Raw genomic sequence first — 24,295 nt, 5'->3', positions numbered from 1 at the left:
ATTGGGACTTGCTGAGGGTTGGATGATGGCTAAAATTTTTTTTTTTCATTTTATTTATTTTTTCAGTGTAACAGTATTCATTCTTTTTGCACAACACCCAGTGCTCCATGCAAAACGTGCCCTCCCCATTACCCACCACCTGTTCCCCCAACCTCCCACCCCTGACCCTTCAAAACCCTCAGGTTGCCCCAACCTCCCACCCCTGACCCTTCAAAACCCTCAGGTTGTTTTTCAGAGTCCATAGTCTCTTATGGTTCGCCTCCCCTCCCCAATGTCCATAGCCCACTCCCCCTCTCCCAATCCCACCTCCCCCCAGCAACCCCCAGTTTGTTTTGTGAGATTAAGAGTCATTTATGGTTTGTCTCCCTCCCAATCCCATCTTGTTTCATTTACTCTTCTCCTATCCCCCTACCCCCCCGTGTTGCTTCTCCATGTCCTCATATCAGGGAGATCATATGATAGTTGTCTTTCTCTGATTGACTTATTTCACTAAGCATGATACGCTCTAGTTCCATCCACGTCGTCGCAAATGGCATGATTTCATTTCTTTTGATGGCTGCATAGTATTCCATTGTGTATATATACCACCTCTTCTTTATCCATTCATCTGTTGATGGACATCTAGGTTCTTTCCATAGTTTGGCTATTGTAGACATTGCTGCTATAAACATTCGGGTACACGTGCCCCTTCGGATCACTATGTTTGTATCTTTAGGGTAAATACCCAGTAGTGCAATTGCTGGGTCATAGGGTAGTTCTATTTTCAACATTTTGAGGAACCTCCATGGTACTGGCACAAAAACAGACACATAGATCAGTGGAACAGAATAGAGAGCCCAGAAATCGACCCTCAACTCTATGGTCAACTAATCTTCGACAAAGCAGGAAAGAATGTCCAATGGAAAAAAAAGACAGCCTCTTCAATAAAATTTTTAAAATTAAGTTTAACTAAGGTATATACACTTTTTTTTATTATTGCACACTTAACAGACTACAGTACAGTATAAATAAATGTAACTTTTTAAATTTCATTTTTGTTAGTTAACATACAGTCAAATATTGATTTCTAGAGTAGAATTCAGTGATTCATCATTTACATACAACACCCAGTGCTCATTCCAAGTACCCTCTTTAAGAGACATCACTTATCCAGCCCTTCCCCAACCCTCCTCCCTCTATCAACCTTGTTTGTTTTCTGTCATTAAGAGTCACTTGTTTCCCTCTCTTTTTTTTCTTTTCCCCCTTCCCATATGTTCACCTGTTCTCTTTCTTAAATTCCACATATGAATGAGATCATATGGTATTTGTCTTTCTCTGGCTGACTTATTTCACTTAGCATAAAACACTCTAGCTCAATCCACATCACTGCAAATGGCAAGATTTCACTTTTTTGATGGCTGAATAATATTCCATTGTGTATATATATATATATATATATATATATATACATATATATATATACCACATCTTTTTTTAATCCATTCATCAGTCAATGCACATTTGGGCTCTCTCTCCATAGTTTGGCTATTGTTGATAATGCTGCTATAAACATCAAGGTGCATGAACCCCTTCAAATCTATATTTTTGTATCTTTTGGATAAATACCTAGTAGTACAATTGCTAGGTCATAGGGTAGTTCTATTTTTAATTTTTTGAGGAACATCCAGAATGTTCTCCAGAGCGGCTGCACCAGTTTGGATTTCCACTAACAGTTCAAGAGGGTTCCCCTTTTTCTGCATCCTCACCACCTGTTGTTTTTGTGTTGTTAATTTTAGCCATTCTGACAGGTTTGAGGTGGTATCTCATCATAGTTTTGATTTGTATTTCCCTGATGATGAATGATAAATATAACTTTTATATGCACTAGGAAGCAAAAAATTTCACTTGATTCATCTTTGTGCTATATTTATTTTACTGCAATGGCCTAGGCTGGAACTCACAATATCTCTGAGGTAGAACTGTACCTATTTTCACCTACTGAAAGAAATCTGAAGAGGATTTTCCCTTTTACAAAATGGTAACTGTTTCTCCACTTTATGCCATTTGGCTTATTAAAGTTTTCATAGGAGCACTCTACTTTTAGACAATGGGAAAAATTCATATGGCTTTTATTATGGTAGTTTCCTCTTATTCCTAGTTTTTTTTCACTGTTCTTATCATTAAAGAATATTGAATTTTATCAAATGCTTTTCCTGCATCAATTGACATGACCATGTGTTTTTTTCTCTTTCATTCTGATAATGTGGTGTATTAATCTGATTTTTATATGTTGTACTATCTTTGCAAGTCCAAGAATAAATCTCATTTTATTATGATGTATAGTCATCTCAATGTTCTGCTGACTTTGGTTTGCTAGTATTTTGTTGAGGATTTCTGTATCGATGTTCTTAAGGGATGCTGATCTGTAGTTTTCTTTTCTTGTAGTGGTCATGCCTGGCTTTGGTATCAAAGCAGTGACTAACTCAACCTCATAGAATGAGTAATCAAGTGTTCCTTCCTCTTCAACTTTTGGGAAAGATTGAGAATATCTGGTATTCTTTTTTAAATGTTTGACAGAACTGACAAATGAAGCCATTGGGTGCAGGGCTTTTGTCAGAGACTTTTGATTACTGATTTAATCTCCTTACTAATTACAGTTCTATTCAGATTTTCTATTCATCATTTAGTCTTGGCAGGTTTTATGTTTTAAGGAATTCGTCCATTCCATTTGCTTTTGTGTACAATTATTCCATTGTATTCACAGTATTCTCTTATAATGGTTTTTATTTCTATAGAATTGTGTTAACGTCTGACTTTCGTTTTTTATTTTAGTAATGTGAATATTCCTTTTTTCTTAGTCTATTAGCTAAAGCTTTGTTCATCTTGTTGGGTCTTTTTTAAGAACCAGCTTTTAGTTTCATTTTATCACTGTTTTTCAACTCTCTATTCCATTTATCTCTGGTCTAATTTTTATCATTTCCTTCCTTCCACTAGCTTTGAGTTTTAGTTTATTTTTCTTTCTTTAAAGTTATAAAGTTAAGTTGTTGATTTGAGATATTTCTTATTTTTTAATGTAAGCCTTTAGACCTACAAAATTCCCTCTTAACACCACTTTCACTGAATCCCGTAAGTTTTGATATGTTGTGTTTCATTCTTCTTTGCCTGTAAGTTTTTTTCTAATTTATCTTGTGATTTCTTCAAGTCACACATTCAACTTACAGTTTTGTGAATTTTTCAGTTTTCTTTTGTTACTGATGTCTAATTTTATTTGATTGTGGTCAGAGAAGATACTTTGTGCAATATCATTTTTTTTAAAGTAGGTTCCATATCCAGCATGGAACCCAGTGCAGGGCTTGAACTCACGAACCTAAATAAAAACTGAGTTGAGATCAACAGCTGGAGTCTTAAGTAACCGAGCCACCTAGGCGCCTCTACAATATCTTTTAAAACCTCTTGAGAATTAATTTGTGGCCTAATATATTGTCTATCCTGGAAAATGTCGCATGCATTCATGAAAATAATGTGTACACTACTGTTATTGGGTAGAATACTGTGTATATGTCTGTTAGGTTTAGTTGTTATATTGTGTTAAGTATTCTATTTTTTTATCTTGTTCTATACATTCCTGTGAATTGGATACTTAAGTCTCCAACTATTATTGGAAAACTACGTCTGTCTTCAACTCTGTCAGCTTTTGCTTTATGTATTTTCGTGGCCTGTCATTAGGTGTGTAAATGTTTGTTTGTAACTATTATATCTTATTATTATATCGAAACTTCTATTCCTATATAATGTCCTTTCTCTCTTTTAACCCCTTTGATCTAAAGTCTGTTTTGTCTGATACTAGTATAGCCATGGCCCTGCTCTCTTTTGGTTAGTATTTGTATAGACATCTTTTCCCATTCTTTTACTTTCAATCTATTTGTGTCTTTGGATCTACGGTGAATATCTTATAAACAGCATACAGTTGGACCATGTGTTTTTATTTACTCTGCTAATCTGTCCTTTAATTGGAAAGTTTAACTCATTTACTTTAAAAGTAATTATTGATAAGGAAGGACTTACTTCTGTCATTTTGCATTTGTTTTCTATTTGCATACTTGTAGCTTTTTTGTTCCTTATATCCTGCATTACCATTCTCTTTTTTTTGTATTTAGTTGATTTTTTTTCAGTAAACATTTAAATTCCTTTTTCATGTCTTTTTGTGTATATTCTATACTATTTTCTTTGTGATTACCATGGGGATTACATTTAACATCCTAAAGTCATAACACTCTAATATGAACTTACACCAACTTAACTTCAATAACATATAAAAACTCTTTTTTATACTCCATCCCTACCCTTTTAAGTTGTTGTCACAAAATTACATTTTTATATACGGTGTCTCCCAAAATATTAATAGTTTTTTTAAATGCGTAAGTCTCTTATATAGAAAAGAAGATCTGGAGTTACCAAATCTGCAATAATACTAGCTTTACACTAATAATAACATTTTTCTTTAAATGTATTCATCCCCTTAATCATGTAGAAAACAAAATGGCAGATACAAACTATTGTAACAGTAATACCAGTTTTACAACTGCCCATGTATTTACCTTTACTGAAATCCTTTTTTTTCCACATGACCTTGAGTTACTGTTTTGTGCTCTTTCATTTCACAATGTAGGATTCCCTTGATCTTTTCATGCAGGGCAGGTCTAGGAGAAATGAACTCTCTCAGCTTTTATCTGAAAATGTCTTAATTTCCCCCTTATTTTTGAAGGGCAGTTTTGAGGAAATAGGGTTTCTGGTTGACAGATATTTCCAGTTTCTAATGAGAAATTTGCTTATAATTTTATTGAAGAACACTTGGATATGATGATTTGCTTCTTTCCTGCTGCTTTCAAGATTCTTTGTGTGTCTTTTGAAACTTTGATTATAATGTGTCTTGGTGTGTGTCTCTTTGAGTTCATCCTACCCAGAGTTTGCTGAGATTCTGGACATTTAAATTCATGATTTTTATCAAATTTGGTAAGTTTTCAGCCATTATTTGTTCATATACTCTTTCTGCCCCTTTCTCTTTTTCTTCTTCTTCTGGGAGTCCCACAATGTGTACATTGATCCATTTAACAGAGTCCCACAGGTCCCCTAAGTTGTGTGCACTTTTCTTCAATCTTTCTTCTTTCTGTTCCTTGAACTTGATAATTTCTGCCTTTGAATCTTCATAGTGAATTTTTCACTTCAGTTATTGTAATTTTTCAGCTCCATATTTTTGTGAGTTTTTTTTAAGTTTTCTCTCCTTATTGATATTCCCATTTTGTTCAAACATCTTTTTCGTTAGTTCCTCTATATTTTTGTTAGTACCTTAGACATCTTTAAGACAGTTGTTTTGAGATTATGGTCTCAACTCTCTGCCATCTGATCTTTATAGGGATAGTTTCTTTTGATTTATTTTTTCCTTTGAGTATTTTTCCTAATTCTCTGTATACCTTGTGACTTCTTGCTGAAAAGTGGGCATTTTAATCTAATAATGTGGTAATTACAGAGCTCAGATTCTCTCCCTTCCCCAGGGTTTGCTGTTTTTTGTTTTTTTTTTTAAAGATTTTATTTATTTGACAGACAGAGATCGCAAGTAGGCAGAGAGATAGGCAGAGAGAGAGGAGGAAGCAGGCTCCCTGCTGAGCAGAGGGCCCAATGTGGGGACGATCCCAGGACCCTGAGATCATGACCTGAGCTGAAGGCAGAGGCTTAACCCACTCAGCTACCCAGGTGCCCCTGTTTTTGTTTTTGTTACTGCTTTTATCTTATAAAAGATAAGTATGTAGTATGTTCTGTGGGGAGGACTAGCCTGAAGTGTAAATTTAAGGTCTTCTCACGTCTTTTGTGAGACTTTCCCATACAGTCACTTTTTAGTTTTCCCCATATATGCATGCAGATGTTTCTGAATATCCTAGGCTCCCAAAAGGGGAAAAAGAGACAAATGCAAGGGAGGGTTAAAAAAAAAGTGTTAGCCCTTTAAATCCTCTGAAAGTCACATTAGCAGAAAGGAGAGGGTCTTAAAACAATGGGAAAAAGTTGAACAGTAGGGGCACCTGGGTGGCTCAGTGGGTTGGCCCCTGCCTTCAGCTCGGGTCATGATCTCAGGGTCCTGGTATCGAGCCCCACATCGGGCTCTCTGCTCGGCGAAGAGTCTGTTTCCCCCTCTCTCTCTGCCTGCCTCTCTGCCTACTTGTGATCTTTCTCTGTGTCAAATAAATAAATAAAATCTCTTTAAAAAAAAGTTCAACAGTAATAGCTGCCCATCTCTTTGCACCTCTGTGATCAGAAGTAGTGATCAACAATATCAACAATCTGCTACCTCCTATGACTAAGACTTGAGAGATAAATAGGTCTTTGCTATGGGGTAGGAGGATGGAAGAAAGGCATCCCAGATAGAGAGGAGAAACAGTGGCTCTGATATTATAACAGAGTCTGGCCTGTTTAGGGAATTGCAAGAACTCAGTATGGATGGTACATTTGCCTCTAAGGGTTAAGTGTTAAAAGTGAAGGATAAAGAAGTAGGGAAGATCCAGTTTCTGAAACATCCCAACAGAAAGATTTTAAGCCAATTAACAATATTACTTTTTCTGTCTTAACACCTTTACATAAAATTTCTACATTATGCAAATATTAGTATGTAAGAGAACTATACTGTAAGGTGCATTCTAATTTTTTAGTAACCAAAATGCCCCACTTATTTTTAATCCTTTCTAAGACCATCAGAGCCACTCTAAGGCATTCAGTTTTCATACTTAAAAGTATTAAATTTACTTTCGAACTGTAAGATACAACAGCACATTGTCTGAAACACTCACATTCATGAATTTATAGTAATCATTCCATTGTCTCATACCTGCACGTTGTAGCAAACACAGTTCGTTGATACTTATGTATTTCTTAAACACATCCATACAAACCTACAAGTAATAAAAAACAAAACATTACCTTTTTATATTTCATTTAAAAAACGCAAATTTCCATCCTATCTTTCTGTTTATTCTATATTTTTTAAGTGAACTTAAAGCAATGGCATGAAAAGTTGAAGTTAGGTTAACTCACAGATTTGAAATGCATTTGAATTCACAACAGAAACCTTATTTTAGAGATGTTCTGACAAAGAAATAATCAAGGAAATAAACAAGATTAGCAAGCAACTGGAGAAGGGAGGAAATCCTTGAATGTTCAAAATTTTAAAAACCTTATTTAGATCCTTTAAAAAAATAACAATTTACTGGTCCAAGGATAAAAACACTTACCAATGGATTGAACAGAGAGCCTACAAATAGACCCAATCATATATAATCAGCTGATTTATATGGCATGGTGACCCTGCAGTACAGTGGGGGAAAGAATGGTCTTTTTTTTTAGTAAATGTTGTTGGGTCACTTAGGGATCCACATGGGAAAAAAAAATTTATCTTTACCTTTTTCTTCACATCATAAACAAAAATCAATACCCAGTGGCTTAGTGTTCTAAATGCAAAGATAAAACAATAGATCTTTTAAAGAAAAAACATAAGATCTTGGCAAAGATTTCTTCAACAGGATACAAAAAGTTAATATAAAAAATTGACAAAATTGGATTACATAAAAATTAAGAAATTAACTACATAAAAATTACATAAAAATTAAGAAATTAAAAGGGGAACTTATACACTAGTAAAAGTTACCTGCTATACACATACCCAACAAAGAACTTAGAATATATAAAGAATTCTTAAGATAAATAAGAAAAAGACAATCCCATAGTATATAGGTAAAAATATTTAGGTATTTCCCAAAAGAGGGTATCCAAATATGCAACAATGATTTCTAAAGCTGCTCAGCTTCATCAGTCATCATCAGGGAAGGCATCACTTCCCACCCACCAGAATGGCTAAAATTAAAAGGCTGGTAAATACCAAGAGCTGGTAAGGCTATGAAGCAACCAGAACTCTCAGGCATTGCTGATGAGAGTGTAATTTGGCAGACCACTTCGGAAATCTCTTTGGCACTGCAGACTAAATTTGAACATATGCAGATCCTATGACCCAGCAACTCCAGTTTTAAGTATAACCCATCAGAAAGTGTACATATATTCACCAAAAGACATGCAGAAGAACACTGATAGCATCACTATTGTAATTACCATATTTAGAAAACACCCAAATGAATCAAAAGTATTATTTATCAATAAATTTTGATATACTCACACAATGGAATATTCAATATTATACAGCAATGAGAAAGAAATGTTTAAAATTAAGTAAAAAACATAGATGAATATTGAGCAAAAAGAAGCCAGAAACTAAAGAATACAGACTGTATGACTTCATTTATATAAAGCATAAAATCAGGCAAAGCTCATCTATGCTACTAGGAGTCAAAGAAAATCTGAATTAAAACATATGACTGAGGGGCACCTGGGTGACTCAGTGGGTTAAAGCCTCTGCCTTCGGCTCGGATCATGATCTCAGTGTCCTGGGATGGAGCCCCACATCGGGCCCTCTGCTCGGCAGGGAGCCTGCTTCCTCCTCTCTCTCTGCCTATCTCTCTGCCTACTTGCGATCTCTGTCTGTCAAATAAATAAATAAAAGTTTAAAAAAAAAAAATGACTGAGAGAGGAGGGGCATGATGGCAGAGAAGTAGGAGACCCTGTTTCAATCAATCCCCTAAAGTGAGCTAAATATCTACCAGAACACTCTGAACACCCATGAAATCAGCCGGAGATGTAGGATTATACACTGCTGGATCTCTATGGGAGCAGAAGACACCAATGGACAGGTAAAGCAGAGTGCGAACCCTTGGATGGATAACGGAGGATAAGTAGAAGGGGAAGGGAGCCAACAGAAGCAACATATTGGAAAGGGATACCCCAATATGAAAGTGCCCTGTGGTTGGGGACCAGGATTAACTTGGAGTCTGGTTAAAAGCACTTAAAAAGAGCAAAAGATCTTAAGGGGTAACTGGTGGAATCCGGCAGTCATGGGCAAAGGCGTAAGCCCTTGGACCAAGGACCGCCACCACTGGCAACCACCCTTGCAGGAGTGCAGCAGAGCCTCCAGTTCCTGGTCCCTGCGCCACCCATCTGTGTGCTGCTTGCACCACCTCTCGCAGGGTGCATTCCCACCCTCCCGTGAGGGAGTCTGGTGGGCGCTCTCTAGAACCACAGCCTTTTACACTCTGTGTAGACTGCGTGACCAGGGTCTGACCACACAGTCCCCAATTGTGCCTGAGAGACCTTGATGTGGACTCTAGCCAGTGGTCTCTAGAAACAGCCAAGGGTCTGGACACTCCCATCCTGCACCTGAAGGAACTCAGCATGATCTCTGGCAGCATGGGCCTGGTCCCAGACAGCAGTCCTGGCAAAGGCAGCCACCAAAAGCAGGCTCCCTGGACCAAATTCGCTCCCAGATTTTGGATTTGGTGGCACAGGGGTGCAGAGACAAACAGGCACTTCAAGCAACCCCTGAGACAGCAGCTGGGACAAGCACTGCCTGTGGGACCTTGCGATTCAGCTTGCAGAGTTTGCAGAGGGGGAGTCTGTGTGTTCTGGACCACCTCGAGGGGGAGCAGACTGAGGCTTCTCTCTGACACAGAGGTCTGGGTGGAGTTTCCTTTACACTAAACCTACAAAAAGCAGCAAAGAGCCGCCAAAAACAAACAAAAAAACAAAAACCTAGGAGAAGAATAAATGAAACAAGATGGGATTGGGAGGGAGACAAACCATAAATGACTCTTAATCTCACAAAACAAACTGGGGGTTGCTGGGGGGAGGTGGGATTGGGAGAGGGGGAGCGGGCTATGGACATTGGGGAGGGGAGGCGAACCATAAGAGACTATGGACTCTGAAAAACAACCTGAGGGTTTTGAAGGGTCAGGGGTGGGAGGTTGGGGGAACAGGTGGTGGGTAATGGGGAGGGCACGTTTTGCATGGAGCACTGGGTGTTGTGCAAAAAGAATGAATACTGTTACGCTGAAAAAATAAATAAAATGGAAAAAAAAAAAACAAAACAAACAAACAAAAAAAAAAAAAAAAAAAAAAAAACCTCCAGAGAACAAAAGCGTGAAAAACCCCTTTCAAGAGCCCAGCCCCTTTATAGGCAGCAGGACAATTCAACCCAAATGAGACTGACTGAAAGAAAACAACACAGCAGACCCTTACCCCAAAAGGCAAGCCAAAAGAACAAGAGGACAACCACAACAGAGTCCCCATAAAACTGTAAAGGCAAGCCAAAAGAACAAGAGGACAACCACCACAGAGTCCCCATAAAACTGTAAAACCTCAACATCAGGAGAAAACAATATATTAAGCTCCTGGTATTGCCCTAAAACCTGTATATTTCATAGATACAGCTTTTTTTGTTTGGTTGTTTTTAATTCATTCTCACGATTCTTGCTCCTTTAATCTCTTTACCCTACCTACCATTACAACTAAAGGTTCAATATAACATACTCCATAATAACTTTTAACTTTAACTTTTTTCATACATATACCTGTGTTTGTTTGTTTTTTAATACATATAGATATAAGCTTCAAGGTAATCCTTTTTCCCTATTCAATACTACCCCATATATAAACCAGTTTTAATCTCCCTTTATCTCTGGAAAGTTGAGTCCTTTAACAAAGATAACAAGATAAACCCAGGAAGAACCAAAACAACCTTCCTCTCCCACTGTGAGGATTTATATCCACCCACCCATCTTTTTCTTCTGTCAGTTTTTCTGTGTATTTGTTTTTGTTCTGGTACTATATAAATCTGATTCTTGGGGTTCATTTTGACTGGGTTCTTTTTTTTTTCCTTCTTTCTTGTCATTTACTTTTGTCGGTCTTTTTGTTTGTCTGTTTTTGTTTATATACCTTATAAATCTTACTTTTGGGCCTCATTCTTGCTGGGTCTTCTCTTTTTTTCTTTTCTTTCTTTCTCTCACTTTCTCTCTTCCCTTTTTTCTTTTTTCTTTCTATTTGGGGGTGACTCTGATTGCTCCAAAGCATTCCACGGTGCACCATGCCTGGATCGTGGTTGATATATTCAGCTATAAAACCCCTTAACCACGTCTCACCAAAATGACTAGGAGGAACATCCAACAGAGGAAAAATTCAGAAACTATGTCCTCTCCATCAGAACTATTGGATATAGAAATAAACAGTATGTCGGGGGGTGCCTGGGTGGCTCAGTGGTTTAAAGCCTGTGCCTTCGGCTCAGGTCGTGATCCCAGGGTGCTGGGATCGAGCCCCGCATCAGGCTCTCTGCTCAGCAGGGAGCCTGCTTCCTCCTCTCTCTCTCTGCCTGCCTCTCTGCCTACTTGTGATCTCTGTCAAATAAATAAAATCTTAAAAAAAAAAAAAACTTAAGAAATAAACAGTATGTCGGAAAGGGAATTCAGGGTAACAATTATCCAGGCAATAGCTAGGTTGGAGAAAACCACTAGTGACAACATAGAATCTCTAAAGGCAGTGAGAGTCATCAGGGCAGAAGTTAAAATGCTATCAATGAGATCCAATTTAATCTAAATACTCTAACAGCTAGGGTAACAGAGGCAAAAGAAAGAATTAGTGATCTAGAGGACAAAATGATAGAGAAAAAGGATCAGGAGGAGGTGTGGAACAAACAACTTAGAAGTCATGAAAACAGAATTAATGATGTCATGAAATAAACAGAAATAAATGATACCATGAAACGTTCCAACATCAGAATCATTGGACTCACTGAGGGGGTGGAAAAAGACAGAAAAATAGAAGATACAGTTGAACAAATTCTGGATGAAAATTTTCCCAGTCTGAGGAACAGAACAAGCGTTCCTGTCCTAGAGACAGAAAGGACACATGCCAATATCAACAAAACTAGAAAGACCTAAAGGCACATAATTGTGAAACTGACAAATCATAATTTTAGACAATTGCTTCTGAGGGCAGCTAGGGGGAAGAGTTTCCTTACATATAGAGGAAGGTCCACTAGAATAACGTCAGACCTGTCCACAGAAACCCGGCAAGCCAGAAAGGGCTGGCAAGATATATTCAGGGCACTAAATGAGAAGAACATGCAGCCAAGAATACTTTAGCCAGCAAGGTTGACAATCAAAATGGATGGAGAGATAAAGAGCTCCCAAGACCTGCAAGGTTTAAAAGAGAATGTGACCACCAAGCTGGCACTACAAGAAATATTAAGGGGGGGGGGGGGGGTTCTATAAAAGAAGAAAGAACCCAAGAGTGACATAGAACAGAAATTTAGAGACAATGTATAAAAACAAGGACTTCACAGGCAACACGATGTCAATAAAAACTTATCTTTCAATAATTACTCCCAATGTGAACAGCCTAAATGCTCCCATAAAATGGCACAGGTTGAAGATTGGATAAAACGACAGGCCCCATCCATATGCTGTCTACAAGAGACCCATTTGGAACCTAAAGATACAACCCGACTGAAAGTGAAGGGATGGAAAACCATCTTACATGCTAATGGGCCTCAAAAGAAATCGGGGATAGCAATTCTCATATCAGATAAATTACATATTTTTATAAAGATTTTCTTTATTTGAGAGAGAGAGAGAGAGATCACAAGTAGGCAGAGAGACAGGCAGAGAGAGGAGAGAAGCAGATTCTCCACTGAGCAGAGAGCCCAATGTGGAGCTGGATCCCACAACCCTGAGATAAGGACCTGAGCAGAAGGTAGAGGCTTAACCCACTGAGCCACCCAGGCATCCCAAATAATTAGATTTTAAACTAAAGTGTTTAGGCAGAGATATAGAAGTACATTACATCATTCTAAAAGGGTCTATCCCCCAAGAAGATCTTACAATTTTAAATATGCCCCCAACATGGGAGCAGCCACTTACATGAGCCAACTGTTAATCAAAATAAACAGCCATATTGATATGAATACATTAATAGTAGGGGATCTTAACACACCATTCTCAGTAATAGAGATCATCCAAGCAGAAAATCAATAAAAAAATAAAAGCTTTTAATGACACATTGGACCAGATGGACCTCATAGATACATATAGAACATTCCATCCTAAAACAGCAGAATACTCATTCTTCTTGAGCACAAAGGGAACTTTCTCCAGAATAGATCACATACTGGGTCACAAATCAGGCTCAACTGATACCAAAAGACTGAGATTATTCCCTGCATATTCTCAGACCACAATGCTTTGAAACTGGAACTTAATCACAAGAAAAAGTTTGAAGGAATTCAAACACTTGGAAGCTAAAGACCACCCTGTATAAGAATGTTTGGATAAACCAGGAATTCAAGGAAGAACTTAAAAAAATTCATGGAAACCAATGAGAATGAAGATACTTCGGTCCAAAACCTATGGGATAGAGCAAAGGTGGTCCTAAGGCGGAAATACATAGCCATCCAAGACTCCCTCAAAAAAACTGAAAAAGCCAGAACACACCAGCTGTCTCTACACCTTAGAGAACTGGAGAATCAACAACAAATTAAGCCAACCCCACACACAAGAAGGGAAATAATCAAGATTAGAGCAGAGATCAATGAGATAGAAACTAGACACACAGTGGAACACATCAATGAAACCAGAAGCTGGTTTTTTAAAAGAATCAATAAAATTGATAAACCACTGGCCAAACTAATCCGAAAGAAAAGAGAGAGGACCCAAATTAATAAAATTATGAATGAAAGGGGAGAGATCACAACTAACACCAAGGAAATAGAAACAAACATCAGAAATTATTATCAACAGTTACATGCCAGTAAGTTAAGCAACTTAGAAGAAATGGATGTATTCCTGGAAACCTATAAACTTCCAAAACTGAATCAGGAAGAAACTAACAACCTGAATAGACCAATATCGAGTAACAAGATTGAAGCAGTGATCAAAAACCTCCCAAAAAACAAGGCCCAGGACCTGATGGATTCCCTGGAGAATTCTACCAAACATTCAAAGAAGAAATAATACCTATTCTCCTGATGCTGTTTCAAAAAGCTGAAAAAGAAGGAAAAGTTCCATACTCTTTCTATACAGCCAGCATTACCCTGACCCCCAAACCAGGCAAAGACTCCATCAAAAAGGAGAATTTCAGACCAATATCCCTGATGAATATGGATGCCAAGATTCTCAACAAGATCCTAGCTAACAGGATCCAACAATACAATAAAAAGATTATCTACCATGTGCAGGTAGGATTTATTCCTGTGTTTCAAGGGGAGTTCAACATTTGAATATCAATCAAAGTAATAGAACAATAAAAGAGAGAGAAACCACATGGTCCTCTCAATTGATACAGAAAAACCTTTGACAAGATATAGCATCTGTTCCTGATTAAAATGTTTCAAAGTATAGGGATAGAGGGAATATTCCTCAACTTCATAAAACCTATCTATGAAAACCCCACAGTGAATATCATTCTCAGTGGGGAAAAGCTGACAGCCTTCCCTTTGAGATCAGGAACATAACACTCTCTCCACTCTTGTTCAACATAATACTAGAAGTCCTAGCAATCGGAACACAAAACAATCAGAAAACAAAAAGAAACAAAAGGTATTCAAATTGGCAAATAAGAAGTCAAACTCTCTCTCTTCACAGATGACATGATACTTTACACAGAAAACCCAAAAGACTCCAGCCCCAAACTACTAGAACTCACAGCAATTCAGTAATGTGGCAGGATACAAAATCAATGCACAGAAATCAGTTGCTTTCTTATACACTAGCAATGAAAATACAGAAAGGGAAATTAGAGAATAGATTCCATTTACTATAGCACCAAGAACCATAAGATACCTCTGAATAAACCTAACCAAAGAAGTAAAGGATCTGCACTCGAGGAACTACAGAACACTCGTGAAAGAAATTGAAGAAGACACAAAAAGATGGAAGACCATTCCATGCTCACGGATTGGAAGAATAAACATTGTTAAAATGTCTATATTGCCTAGAACAATCTATACTTTCAATGCCATCCCAATCAAAATTCTATCAACATTTTTCAAAGAGCTGGAACAAACAATCCTAAAATTTGTATGGAACCAGAAGAGACCCTGAATTGCTAAGGAAATGTTGAAAAAGAAAAACAAAACTGGGGGCATCACGTCCTCTGATTTCAAGCTTTACTACAAAGCTGTGATCACCAAGACATCATGGTACTGGCACAAAAACAGACACATAGACCAGTGGAACAGAATAGAGAGACCAGATATGGACGCACAACTCTATGGTCAAATAATCTGTGACAGAGCAGAAAAAATATACGGTAGAAAAAAGACAGTCTCTTCAATAAATGCTGCTGGTAAAATTGGACAGCTTTGTATAGAAGAATGAAGCTCAACCATTCTCTTCCACCATACACAAAGATAAACTCGAAATGGATAAAAGACCTCCACGTGAGGCAGGAATCTATCAAAATCCTAGAGGAGAACATAAGTGGTAACCTCTTCGACATCAGTCACGGCAACTTCTTTCAAAACATGTCTCCAGGGGCGCCTGGGTGGCTCAACGGGTTAAGCCTCTGCCTTCGGCTCAGGTCGTGATCCCAGGGTCTTGGGATCGAGCCCCGCATCGGGCTCTCTGCTCAGCAGGAGCCTGCTTCCTCCTCTCTCTCTGCCTGCCTCTCTGCCTATTGTGATCTCTGTCTGTCAAATAAATAAATAAAATCTTTAAAACAAAAAAAAAAACATGTCTCCAAAGACAAAGGAAATAAAAGCAAAAATGAACTTTGGGGACTTCATCAAGATCAAAAGCCTCTGCAAAGCAAACGAAACAGTAAACAAAACAAAAAGGCAACCCACAAAATGGGAGAAGATATTCACTAATGACACTACAGACAAAGGGCCGATACCCAAGATCTATAAAGACATTCCTCAAACTCAACCACACAAAACAGATTATCCTGTCAAAAAATGGGCAGAAGACATGAACAGACACTTCTCCAAAGAAGACATACAAATGGCTAACAGGCACATGAAAAAATGTGCATCATCATTAGCCATCAGGGAGATTCAAATTAAACCACATTGAGATACCACCTTATACCAGTTAGAATGGCCAAAATTAAGACAGGAAACAACAAGTGTTGGAGGGGATGTGGAGAAAGGGGAACCCTCTTACACTGCTGGTGGGAATGTAAGTTGGTGCAGCCACTTTGGAAAACAAACTGAGGGAATTGGAGAGGAGGGGTATGGGGAGGTTGGGTGAGTCTGGAGGTGGGTGTTAAGGAGGGCACATTATTGCGTGGAGTGCTGGGAGTGGGGCATAAACAATGAATCTTGGAACACTGAAAAAAAATTAAATGAAAAAAGTATGACTGAGATGATTATTAAAACAATCTCTTCTTCAAAGACTTTACATATTTTACCTTTTCATCCCCTTGCTCAGGCACATGAGCAAACTTGCATTGTGATCGCTCACAGCCACGTAACGTATTAAAATGAAATTTGCAGTATCTATGGGGTAGCATTAACCCTAAGGGCTTCTGGAACACCTAGAAAATTAGATAAATTCTTTATGTAATTGTAAAATACCATAATCAAGTGAGAAAGTATTTAAAGGAATCAGAAATATTATATACCCAAAACAGTATCAATCAAATTGTTTGCTGACCTGTTAAAAAAACTTCCAATTTATATTTTCAAAAATAATGAAAAAAAAATTTTAAATGATTTGTCTGAATTTTTGCAATTTCCTTCAATGTAAAATATTCCAAAGTTACTACTGCTTTACTTTACATGTTTTTAAAAGTTTATACATTCCCTCCCTTTCTCATATACGTGCCCCTTTTGCTTTTATAAAAAGCTATTCTATTATAATATGCATATTTCAGATGCAGTTACTTATAACCTAAGTTCTCTGTAGCTTTTCTGATTAACAGAAAGAGAAATGTTAGGATCAAATATTTACAACATAATTTTCTTATAAACTGCTTTAATTTAATCACTAGCTTTTTCTTCTATCACAGAGTACTATCCATCCTACATTTTCTGTTTTGGATATCCCCTCTCTACCCTACCCACCCAGCCTTCTGCTTTCAATATCTTATACTATTTGTGAATATCCAATGAATCACTACTCATTTTCTGCTTCTTACCACCAACTGCCATTCAAAATCTGTAAATGGCCAGAAGTGCTTAAAAACTGATAGGGAAATACAACCAAAATATGTGCTTTATAGGATTTTTTTTTAATATGGAGGACTTACCCCTAAATTTTTTTCCCTCTTAAATATTTCACAAGTTTCAGCATTTTGCAGCTTTAGGAGAGAATGTTTTCCTGGAAATCTGAAATCTAGAAATGATTAAGAATGACATCACACACCAACATGTTATAACTTGTTCCCTTCATAACAATGAAACAGATTATCACTACTTTCTGCTTTAAAGTTTCACTTTGGACTACTCATCTCAGTTCACAGACTATGATGCTACAGTGTGTGCCTGTGAAATAAAAAATGATTACATCTTAGCTGCTCCTTAGGTATTTCTAGGCCTAGATATAAAATTTTAAACTCATTTTAAGTGGAAGGTACTTTCTTAAAAGCCTTATACAGCACCACTGAACACTGTGTTCAAATGACAGTCTCTATATTAAACAGACATATATGATACACAATTAAATTTTCTAAGGAAAGAAAACCGTAAACCCAGGTATTACAAAATGAACTATGTACCCCCCAAATTCATATGTTCAAGCCCTAACCCCCAAGGTGAATTTGTTCAAAGACAGGGCCTTTTCGGGGCACCTGGGTGGCTCAGTCAGTCGAGCGTTTGGCTCAGGTCATGATCCCAGGGTCCTGGGATCCAGGCCTGCATCAGGCTCCCAGCTCAGTGGGAAGCCTGCTTCTCCCTCTCCCCCCTGCCTGGAGCTCTGTCTGCTTGTGCCTGCACACTCTCTTACTCTATCTCTCTGTCAAATAAATATATAAATAAATAAATAAATAAATAAATAAACTCTTGATAGGGCCTTTTACAGAGCTAATTAAGGACACATGCGGTCATAAAATTGAGACAATGAGGGGCTTCTGGGTGGCTCTCTCTCTAAGCGTCTGCCTTTGGCTCTGGTCATGATTCCCGGGTCCTGGGATGGAATCCCCCATTGGGCTCCCTGCTTGGCAGGAAGTCTGCTTCTCCCTCTCCCCCTGCTTTTGTTCCCTTTCTTACTGTGTCTCTATCAAATAAATAAATAAAATCTTAAAAAAAAAAAAGAGAGACACCACTCTGATGGAATTAGTGTCTTTGTAAGAAGAGACATCAGAGTGTTGCTCTCTCACTCCACATGTATGCATCAAGGGAAGGCCATGTGAGGACTTAGCAAGAAGGCAGCCATCTGCAAGCCAGGAAGAGAGCCAGAAACGGAATCCTGCCAGAAACCTGATCATAGACTTCTAGCCTCCATAACTGTGTGAAATAAATTTCTGTCATTTAGGCCACCCGGTCTGTGGTATTTTGTTATGGCTGCCTGAGCTACTAATACACCAGGCATTCTCTCCCTTAACACTGGTCTTTTAAAATGAGAATTAGGACCTTTAGAAGTGTTTTTCTCTAAAGATGAGAAAATAAACATGTTTATTTTAAATAATTTCATTTTTCACTTGGCAGCATTGAGATGAATTTGGAACGAGCTTAAGTTTCTGCTGCATAGCTTTGCTGTAATTTTCATTGTAAAAACTGTTAAGGGTTTTTAAGATAAAACACACAATCATCTGGGCATGCTGCTGTAGTACGTAACACCAGGCAGCACAAAGTAAATAACAGGAAAGTACAGAAGAATTAAATGTGGGCTACACAAAGAAATTTTATTGTTTCTAAATTCATCCTCCAGTCTAGTTTAATTTGTTCAAAGCATTATGGGTTATCAAAAAAACTGACACAAATTCTAAAATACATTATGAAATTCTAAAATATTCAACAAAATATGAATATTTTAGGAATAACCTATAATTTATCTGTACTACCACTATCACATAAATACAGATATTTAAGAAATTGTTCCATCAAAAGTTCAAAGCAAAGGTATACAAACTTTCCAATTTTAACATATTCTAGGCTTGGTTTGATTTTTATAAACTTTTTCGTTTTTGGTGAAAAAAAAAAAAAAAACAACTCCTGTACAGTTCTATATTATCAAAAGCCAACAGAATCTTACTAAGAAAACAGTACCATTCATCCAGGGCTTCAGTAATATGTCTTCTTGATGACCACTTATATTCAAAGGTGGCACTGCTAAGCATAGAGGTTTTGGGGCCAGTACTGCTAGCTGACTTTCACCAACCACAAGCTCTGCATTTTTAGAATCTTCACTGTGTGAGCACAAAATCCAAAACCAGAATTTAAATTACTCTAAGAACATTAAAGTAATGAGAATCAAATAAGTGGAAATACAACGTAACACACTATGTATACGCTATATACCATGTTGTGTACTATGATTCTTCAGTATTTTCAGTAAGTGTTCTTGCCTTCTTAAATAGGAAACAAAAGCTTGGTAAATGGCCGGGATAGGGATAGGAGTAAGGTAGGTGGGTTAAAATTAGAGCAGAATATTTTTGATCACGCCAGACAAAAAGGCTGAGGAGGAACGGAGCTAGCATTCCAATCCAGAAAAGATCATCCAATTATTCTATTGACAGTACAGTGAAGTAAATGAATTATAAATTATTCTTCAGGACAAGTATATTTAATTAACTTATACTTGAGAGCTTCCTTTGGGAAGAAAGTATAAAAAATGTACTGTTCTTGGTTGCTCAGATTTAAACGGCTTTAACTTTATTTTAATACATGAGATCCTATATGCCAATTTTAGAAAAACAAAGAGCTTTCTGGAGTTTCACTTACCTAGAAAAAGAAATAAGCAAAGGGAGAGTGGGAAGTATCTCAAAGCTGACTGATAGAAATGAATTCAGTTTTTAGGAGTCAGAGGAGAATAAAAATAGTAAGAAAGAAGAGGGTCTCATGCTTTTAACAGTTTCAACTTAGTAGGATTGACAGAGCTTAAAAATTACACAGAGGTGCCTGGGTGTCCAGTCAGGTAAGCAGTGAAGCGTCTGCCTCTGGCTCAGGTCATGATCCCAGGGTACTGGGATCAAGCCCTGCATTACGCTTCCCCCCTCAGTGGGAAATCTCCTCCTCCCTCTGACCCTTCTCCTGCTCATGCATCTGCTCACATGCACACAACAGAAAATAAAAATAATCATGTCTCTTTCCAACTTGGGACATCATTAATATGTGCAATCAACATAACCTTTCTCAAAACAAAAGCAAAAATACAGAAGAAACAAATAAAAATTACGGAATTTTACAGATGTAAAAGATTAGCAAAATTCTTTTGTTTTTGATTGGATGACTGAAGCTTGGGGTAATGTAGTGACTTGTCCAGTGTCACACTCCTGGTCATTATAGTAGAATCAAACTGTAGATAAAACTCTTCAGGCTGCAATGACACTATTTGGTTTGTAAGCAAAATGCTTTCAATAGAAGAAAAATAGTTAACCTTTGTCATTTTTTCCCTTTTAAAATTTCAAATGGTCATGGATTAAACTGGGTTTTTGTGCCAATCTAATTCTTACCTAGGCTTTTCCTTCACACAAAGGTTCTCAAACTTGAGCACGTATTAGGATCAGCTGGTGGCCTTACTGAAACAGACTGATGGAGAAACTCTCCAGAGTTTCTAATTCAGCAGGTGAGGGACAGGACCAAATAATCTGTATTTCTGACATGCTCGCATTTGATTCTGCTGCTACAAGAATCACACTTTGAAAACTACAGCCTTAACATAAAAGTACTTGAATACATTTATCACCTGATCTGAGTGTACCTTGCCTCAAGAGCAAAACTGGGGTGCAGGATGGGTCACGTGATCTCCAAGGTGCTCTCCGATTCTAAGTTTGGTATTTGGTATGTTCTAGTGAGTGCACAGTAACTATTAGTACTAATTACCACAACCACATCAGATACCTGCAAACTGCAATATTCATCTGATTTCTTGTCATTTTACCTCCATAAAAGTCATGTACACATTCCACATTCTTTTTTCTTTTAACACTATTCCTTATTCCTTCCTCAAAAAATATTTTAATGGCTCAAAAATCTTTGTCACAGCTTTAAGGTAACTGAAAGTATCCCTGACATCTGAGTATATCTGATACACCAATTAATAATATCCATGTAGGCTAAAATTAACAAGTCAGGAAATGACATATGCTGGCTAGGATATGGAGAAAGGGGAACCTTCCTACACTGTTGGTGGGAATGCAAGCTGGTGTAACCACTCTGGAAAACAGCATGGAGGTTCCTCAAAATGTTGAAAATAGAACTACCCTATGACCCAGCAATTGCACTACTGGGTATTTACCCTAAAGATACAAACATAGTGATCCGAAGGGGCACGTGTACCCGAATGTTTATAGCAGCAATGTCTACAATAGCCAAACTATGGAAAGAACCTAGATGTCCATCAATAGATGAATGGATAAAGAAGAGGTGGTATATATACACAATGGAATACTATGCAGCCATCAAAAGAAATGAAATCTTGCCATTTGCGACGACGTGGATGGAACTGGAGGGTATCATGCTTAGTGAAATAAGTCAATCGGAGAAAGACAACTATCATATGATCTCCCTGATATGAGGACATGGAGAAGCAACATGGGGGGTTAGGAGGATAGGAGAAGAATAAATGAAACAAGATGGGATTGGGAGAGAGACAAACCATAAATGACTCTTAATCTCACAAAACGAACTGGGGGTTGCTGGGGGGAAGTGGGGTTGGGAGAGGGGGAGGGGGTTATGGACATTGGGGAGGGTATGTGCTATCGTGAGTGCTGTGAAGTGTGTAAACCTGGCGATTCACAGACATGTACCCCTGGGGATAAAAATACATTATATGTTTATAAAAAAAAAAAAATTGGAAGGGGAGGCGAACCATAAGAGACTATGGACTCTGAAAAACAACCTGAGGGTTTTGAAGGGTCAGGGGTGGGAGGTTGGGGGAACAGGTGGTGGGTAATAGGGAGGGCACGTTTTGCATGGAGCACTGGGTGTTGTGCAAACAATGAATACTGTTATGCTGAAAAAATAAATAAATTTAAAAAGAAAAGTTAAAAAAAAAATAATATCCATGTATGGCTTAAGGCATAGTAGCCCAAGGTAATAGAGCAGAGAATGAAAAACACACTCAAAATACAAATTATATGACTATATTAATATTACATAATTAAAAATGGTACCGACCTTTTGCAAACGTCAAAAATATTTTCTTTTTCTTCTTTAATAATCACCTTTTCTGAAAATCTACACTGTGAAGAGATTATTGTTAAAAAGTATAAGTGAATATTTCTGCATTCCATATTAAGCTATGAGGCTTACCAGATTATTTAAAATACATTAGATGTTACTTAAACCACTAGCTTATGGCCAACTGACAACTCTATATTATTTGAAATACTGAATATTGACTTAAAAATTCCTGTTAAGAGAAACTAATAGAAATCATAAAGTTACTCAGCTTTTGACATCACCTTCAGTTAGCCAACATCTAAAATTATTATAAGCAATTAAAGTTATACTTATTTTCATTCAGATAAAAAGCTTTAAGTGATTTTATTTTCCAATGGTATTTTTGAACGTAAATTTATTTTTCTCATTACAACTATTAATATATATTTCATATATCACTATACTTAAAACATGTCACATAAGTGTTCTGGAATTGTGACTTTTAATATTTAAGCATGTATAAAGAAGTTATACATGCTTAAATATTAAACTTTTTTTTTTTTTTTTTTTTTTGACAGAGAGAAATCACAACTAGGCAGAGAGGCAGGCAGAGAGAGAGGAGGAAGCAGGCTCCTGCTGAGCAGAGAGCCCGATGCGGGGCTCGATCCCAAGACCCTGGGATCACGACCTGAGCCGAAGGCAGAGGCTTAACCCGTTGAGCCACCCAGGCGCCCCTGGAGACATGTTTTGAAAGAAGTTGCCGTGACTGATGTCGAAGAGGTTACCACTTATGTTCTCCTCTAGGATTTTGATAGATTCCTGCCTCACGTGGAGGTCTTTTATCCATTTCGAGTTTATCTTTGTGTATGGTGGAAGAGAATGGTTGAGCTTCATTCTTCTATACAAAGCTGTCCAATTTTACCAGCAGCATTTATTGAAGAGACTGTCTTTTTTCTACCGTATATTTTTTCTGCTCTGTCACAGATTATTTGACCATAGAGTTGTGCGTCCATATCTGGTCTCTCTATTCTGTTCCACTGGTCTATGTGTCTGTTTTTGTGCCAGTACCATGATGTCTTGGTGATCACAGCTTTGTAGTAAAGCTTGAAATCAGGGGACGTGATGCCCCCAGTTTTGTTTTTCTTTTTCAACATTTCCTTAGCAATTCAGGGTCTCTTCTGGTTCCATACAAATTTTAGGATTGTTTGTTCCAGCTCTTTGAAAAATGTTGATAGAATTTTGATTGGGATGGCATTGAAAGTATAGATTGTTCTAGGCAATATAGACATTTTAACAATGTTTATTCTTCCAATCCGTGAGCATGGAATGGTCTTCCATCTTTTTGTGTCTTCTTCAATTTCTTTCACGAGTGTTCTGTAGTTCCTCGAGTGCAGATCCTTTACTTCTTTGGTTAGGTTTATTCAGAGGTATCTTATGGTTCTTGGTGCTATAGTAAATGGAATCTATTCTCTAATTTCCCTTTCTGTATTTTCATTGCTAGTGTATAAGAAAGCAACTGATTTCTGTGCATTGATTTTGTATCCTGCCACATTACTGAATTGCTGTGAGTTCTAGTAGTTTGGGGCTGGAGTCTTTTGGGTTTTCTGTGTAAAGTATCATGTCATCTGTGAAGAGAGAGAGTTTGACTTCTTATTTGCCAATTTGAATACCTTTTGTTTCTTTTTGTTTTCTGATTGTTTTGTGTTCCGATTGCTAGGACTTCTAGTATTATGTTGAACAAGAGTGGAGAGAGTGTTATGTTCCTGATCTCAAAGGGAAGGCTGTCAGCTTTTCCCCACTGAGAATGATATTCACTGTGGGGTTTTCATAGATAGGTTTTATGAAGTTGAGGAATATTCCCTCTATCCCTATACTTTGAAACATTTTAATCAGGAACAGATGCTATATCTTGTCAAAGGTTTTTCTGTATCAATTGAGAGGATCATATGGTTCTTCTCTGTTCTCTTACTGATTTGTTCTATCACATTGATTGATTTGCAAATGGAAGTTGGAGGGGAGACAAACCATGAGAGACTGTGGACTCTGAGAAACACACTGAGGCTTTTGGATGGGGGGTGGTGAGGGAAGGGGTGAGCCTGGTGGTGGGTATTATGGAGGGCATGTATTGCATGGAGC

At 37.6% G+C, this 24,295-nt stretch overlaps 1 protein-coding gene across 1 annotated transcript in view; it reads right to left on the bottom strand.

Annotated features, from left to right (window-relative positions):
- The window catches only part of TOPAZ1 (testis and ovary specific TOPAZ 1), a 115,075-nt gene that overhangs the window by 59,909 nt on the left and 30,871 nt on the right, over positions 1–24,295 (bottom strand). Inside the window, 5 exon segments of the mRNA XM_046002152.1 lie at positions 6,854–6,917; positions 16,306–16,431; positions 17,146–17,231; positions 19,103–19,242; positions 22,175–22,239. Coding sequence (XP_045858108.1) covers positions 6,854–6,917; positions 16,306–16,431; positions 17,146–17,231; positions 19,103–19,242; positions 22,175–22,239 — 481 coding nt within the window.

This window comes from Meles meles, chromosome 4 (assembly GCF_922984935.1).
Source record: "Meles meles chromosome 4, mMelMel3.1 paternal haplotype, whole genome shotgun sequence".
In the NCBI taxonomy this organism is placed as follows: domain Eukaryota; kingdom Metazoa; phylum Chordata; class Mammalia; order Carnivora; family Mustelidae; genus Meles; species Meles meles.
The sequence above is the reverse complement of the archived record's forward strand: the minus strand, read 5'-3'. Positions and strand labels throughout refer to the sequence as shown.